Source organism: Camellia sinensis, chromosome 11 (assembly GCF_055761805.1).
Source record: "Camellia sinensis isolate YWXY chromosome 11, ASM5576180v1, whole genome shotgun sequence".
In the NCBI taxonomy this organism is placed as follows: Eukaryota; Viridiplantae; Streptophyta; class Magnoliopsida; order Ericales; family Theaceae; genus Camellia; species Camellia sinensis.
The window spans coordinates 25,242,139-25,247,002 of record NC_138971.1 but is presented as its reverse complement, the minus strand read 5'-3'; the positions used below and the strand labels follow the sequence as shown (position 1 = coordinate 25,247,002).

At 28.8% G+C, this 4,864-nt stretch overlaps 1 protein-coding gene across 1 annotated transcript; it reads left to right on the top strand.

The window, feature by feature from the left end:
* The first annotated feature begins 1,796 nt into the window (after positions 1 to 1,796).
* Positions 1,797 to 2,120, top strand: LOC145802209 (uncharacterized). Its single transcript, XM_082894881.1, has one exon. The coding sequence runs from the start codon at positions 1,797 to 1,799 to the stop codon at positions 2,118 to 2,120; it is 324 nt and encodes a 107-aa protein (XP_082751007.1).
* Positions 2,121 to 4,864: the final 2,744 nt, after the last annotated feature.

Here is a 4,864-nt window from a genome sequence, read left to right as displayed (position 1 = left end):
CATGTTACTAGTGGCACTGTTCATCTTATCTTTGTTATCACTGCCAATCAGACAGCTGACATCTTCACCAAGCCTCATCCTCCTGGTCGTTTCAGTGATCTAGTTTCCAAACTCAAGTTGGTTGATGCCTACCCACCTTGAGTTTGAGGGGGACTGTTAATGTATATATTAGATTTAGATTTATAGATTTAGATTTATATTTATCTCCTTGTATTGTAGATATAGTTTATCTCTATCTTTGTCTATCTCTATCTCTCTCTTTATCTCTATCTCTTTCTATCTCTATCTCTTTCTATACTTATCTAGGTTTGTAGACAGCCTATAAATATAGGCTTTTACATAATTCTCATATCTCTTTCAACTATTTCAACAAGTTCTTACTTTTGGATTGGGTATCCCGTCCTTTGGCACTTCTTGATCGTCTTTCTTTCAATTCTATGTAATTGTGTAATTGGAAGTTTTACCAAAAAAAAAAGTGACACTCTAATATTATGAATGATGCCTCAAATGCTCTATTTCCCACCAATGTTGACAAAAAAGTGAAAAATTGAATTGTCAAATTAGAGGGTAAGGATTGAGTGTGCATGACGACCTAATTAAATTTTCAAAAGAGAACAAAAGCTAAACTAATTTGATTTGATTTGCTTTGCTTGATTGCATTCTCATAGTCGTTTTCGTTTTAGCTTTCTATCTTTTCTACGTGGGTTTTTCTTAGTAAGAGTACCTTCTTTCTCGATTTAAGGCACCAAATTGACTTGTTGAGACATAAAAGACATGCACTAAAAAAAGGTTGCATACCCATAATTCCTACTTTTCAACTACTTCTTCCCCACCCAGGGGGCAGAGGGACATAGGGGCGAGGGGGTTCACGTGCCCCCCTGACTTTTCAAATTAATTTTTTTTTGGGGGGGAGGGTATGTGCTGTGTAGAGTGTGTGTATATTAAAGATGAAATTTACTACTCCCAGGGGATGCAATCACCAGTGCCTCCGGTATTTTTTTGATGGATATACATATGAGCAATGATTGAGTGGGCCCTACATATATATGGAGAGTCAGGATCACTTTGGGAGTGTGAAGTCATCTCCCAATGGGATCCCAAACATTTTGATATATATATATATATATAGCTGATTATGACACAAATAGGTTAAAAATTAATTTTTTAATTTTTTATAAAAAGATAGAGAAATAATATAATTAAAAAAAATAAAAAGTAAAAAAATTAACTTTTAATTAATTTTCTAAAATAAACTTATATAGTGGTATATATATCCCTGATGGATCTGTTATTAATTATGAAGATTATAAATTTTATTCCTTTCCATTTTAAAATATTAATTTCTTATTTTATTTTTTATTATCTTAAAATATTAATTATTTTTTAAAAAATAAAAATTAAAATAACATGAATTTTTTTATTTTGCTCTTATTTTAAATTTATTAATATTAATATACATAAAAGCATGAAATTGATGTTCCCCAAATGGATGATATATTTGTAGCTCGAGAGAGAAAAAGGCACAATACTCAAAAAATTACAGACTTACATCACTATCGTACTGAATTATTCTGCACTGTTTAAGATATGCAAATTCAAAAACTAAATGCTCGTTTCACTGAGTCAAACATTGAGTTGTTACTTTGTGTGGCACATTTGAATCCATTTAACTCTTTCTCCAGTTTTGACAAGAACAAGTTAATTCATCTTGCCGAATTTTATTCCAAACAATTTTCTTCAGTGGAGCTCATGGTACTTAATGATCAACTTGATATATATATATATAGATTATCGATATGCTATCCAGTAGTGAGTTCTCAATGTTGAATAGAATTGCCGATCTTGCTAGGAAAATGGTAGAGATTGAAAGAGACAAAGTATATCCATTAGTGTATTTGCTCTTGACTTTAGCATTAATTTTACCTGTTGCAACTGCTACTATTGAGAGGGTATTTTCAACTATAAATATTGTGAATAATCTGTTGCGGAACCAAATGGGTGATGAATGGATGAATGATAACTTGGTTGTCTACATTGAGAGAGATATTTTTGATGACATTGACAATGATACTATCATGGAAAGATTCCAAAAGTTGAAAACTCGTCAGAGTCAATTGTAAAAGTTTAAAATTAAATTTTTTTTGTAATGAATATTAATTTTTAATGTTTAATATTAACTCGAAACATTATTATTATGTTATTGTTATTGATTGAAAAAAAAAATTGAGATTATAATAAATAAATACCCCATATATTAAATTTCTATCTCCGTCACTGTCCCCACCTCTCCTTTTCTCAAGGTTTGAGAGAGAGAGAGAGAGAAAGAGAGCTGAGGCTTGACAAATAAGAGACAAAGTCAAGTAATTATTTTCTTTTTTGGTTCTAATTTTATGATGAAAAATATTTGAGACTTAAAATGAATATAATTTATTGATGTAATTTTGTAAATTTTCTTTTTATGAGTTTTTAATATTATTATTATTGAATATACTTAGAACCATTTTGATGATTATTATCTAATTAAAAAAACCTTCCATATGGGTCTTTCTTTGAAATATATAATAGAAAATGAAAATTGGAGTTTGGGAAATGGAGGGGGATTTGACATATTACGTGGTGTCGTTACTTTCTCTTTCAAATGCACAAATTTCCAAGACTGTGTAAAGCGTTGAAATCTGGAGCTAGTGTCGTCCTCTCCATTTGTCACCTCTCTACATTTCATGCACTGTGCATATTATATATACATATATATGGAGAGAGAGAGAGAGAGAGGGAGGGTGGAGCCATCATGGCAGCACATCTTCCGGGCACTCTCTCACTGTAGAGAAATGTTGCATTCAAAATTGTACATTGAGAATTCCCTTCATTTTTATTATTCTTTTTTAATAATATTAGAATTAATGAAAAAAATATCATGAAATTTTCCATTTTTTTTTTGTTACAGAAAAATTATTCCTACCCTCCTGCAGATCCAAGGCAATGTCTCTTGCAGATATCACCAGGGTGTCCTGTTAGCCGTTCCGAGCTAGAAGACTATAACCTGGGAACTTGCCTCGACCTTCAAAGACAAGCTCTGCTAAAGTCAGGACGCGCACAACGGGGAGCATTGAACCCACACCAAGTGTTGATTAGACAACATGAGGTCTAACCTCCTAACCAACTGTGCTTCGCTCAGGAGATTGGCTCAGGGGAGAAAGGAATTGAACATGTAACCTTGGGGCTTAAACCCCAAGCCTTAACCACAATGCCATTCGAGCACTTTGTGTACCGATTTAAACTAAAACCGATCGCTTTAAAATATATTCGGTATTTTTGGTTTGGTTTTGGGAGAGTAGTTTTTAAAAATTGTTTTGGGGAGAAAGTTTAGAAATTTTTTTGATTTGTTTGGTTGTATATTTTGGAAGTAGTTTTGGAGTTTAGCAGTTTAGAATGATTTGATATTTTGTTATAACTGAGTAGATGTGTGAGAGAAAAAGTGATTGATTGATAGGTAAGAGAGAGAAAGTGATTTTAAAAATTGTTTGCAAAATTTATAAACCAAACAAATTTTTTAGAATTTTTTTTCCAAAATCACAATATAATCTAATAATATAATGATATTAATAGATATAATAAATTATTAACTTCAGTTAATTAATTTTATCATCTCTATAACCTAAATTAGTAAAGTCTTATTATATATAATGTTCACTCTAACTCACTATTTTTGAAGTCCTAATATTTATTTATTTATTATTATTAATTATTAATTTTGTTTTTTTGGTATTTTTGTTAATGTAAGAATTGAAAAGCATTTTTTAAATAAACGGATTGATTATGTTTGAAGTGGTGGACAAATGGCTAATTCAATATTTTTACATATAAATTAGCGACTATACTAAAAAATAATACAAATTTAAAAGGTTCTAGACCAATAAAACTGTACCGAATTGAACAATTTCAATTGATGTGTTTTAATAAAAGAATCGGTTTGTATTGATACTTAAAATAATAAAATTGACATTATCGGTTCGTTGAAATTTTTTATCCAAATACATACTGTACCGAACCGAGTATCTTCCTAATGACCATATTGAGAGAAATAAGACATAATATGATATGTTATAAATAATAAAGTTACAAAGTAATGAATCTTAAAAAATGTAAGATGAGAAATAAAAGAAATGAAAATGAGTATTAAGTGTAACATTTTAATATTTTTATCTTATTATATTTAAGAAAATTAAATTAGGATAAATTACAAATACATCTCCTGAGGTTTACTTAAATTACAAATTACCCCTTATGATTCTAAAAATTACATTATGCCCCTAATATTTTAATTTCATAACAAATAGGTTCTCTTATTAATAAATCATCAAGTTAATTAACAGTTTTAAATAATGTTAAAATTTTATTTCAATTAATAATTTAAATAATTTTATTATTATATAATTAAATAGTTAGAAATTTCACTTTTTCAATTAATTCTGTTAAATAAAAAACTCTGACAGGGAGGAGGTATTTGTAATTTTCCAAACCAGATGGGACAATTCGTATTTTAAGCAAACTTCAAGATATGTATTTATAATTTATCCATTAAATTACATATATTATATACAAATATAAACAAGGAAAAAGAAATTGCTGATTTACAAATCATTTTTATAAAACACATTAATCTCTCACTTTTTGAATCAATTACTTGCAAATAGCCTCTCCAAATGTTAGGATTATAGGTTTCGTTTAGCAATAGATTTTTTTGGCAAAATTAATCACAAAAAGATAAAATAAATTAAAAAATTAATAAGACGAAATGTTACATTCAAATCATAATTATTTTAATTTTTCTCTTACAAAAGTTAAAAAAAAAAAAATCAAACCA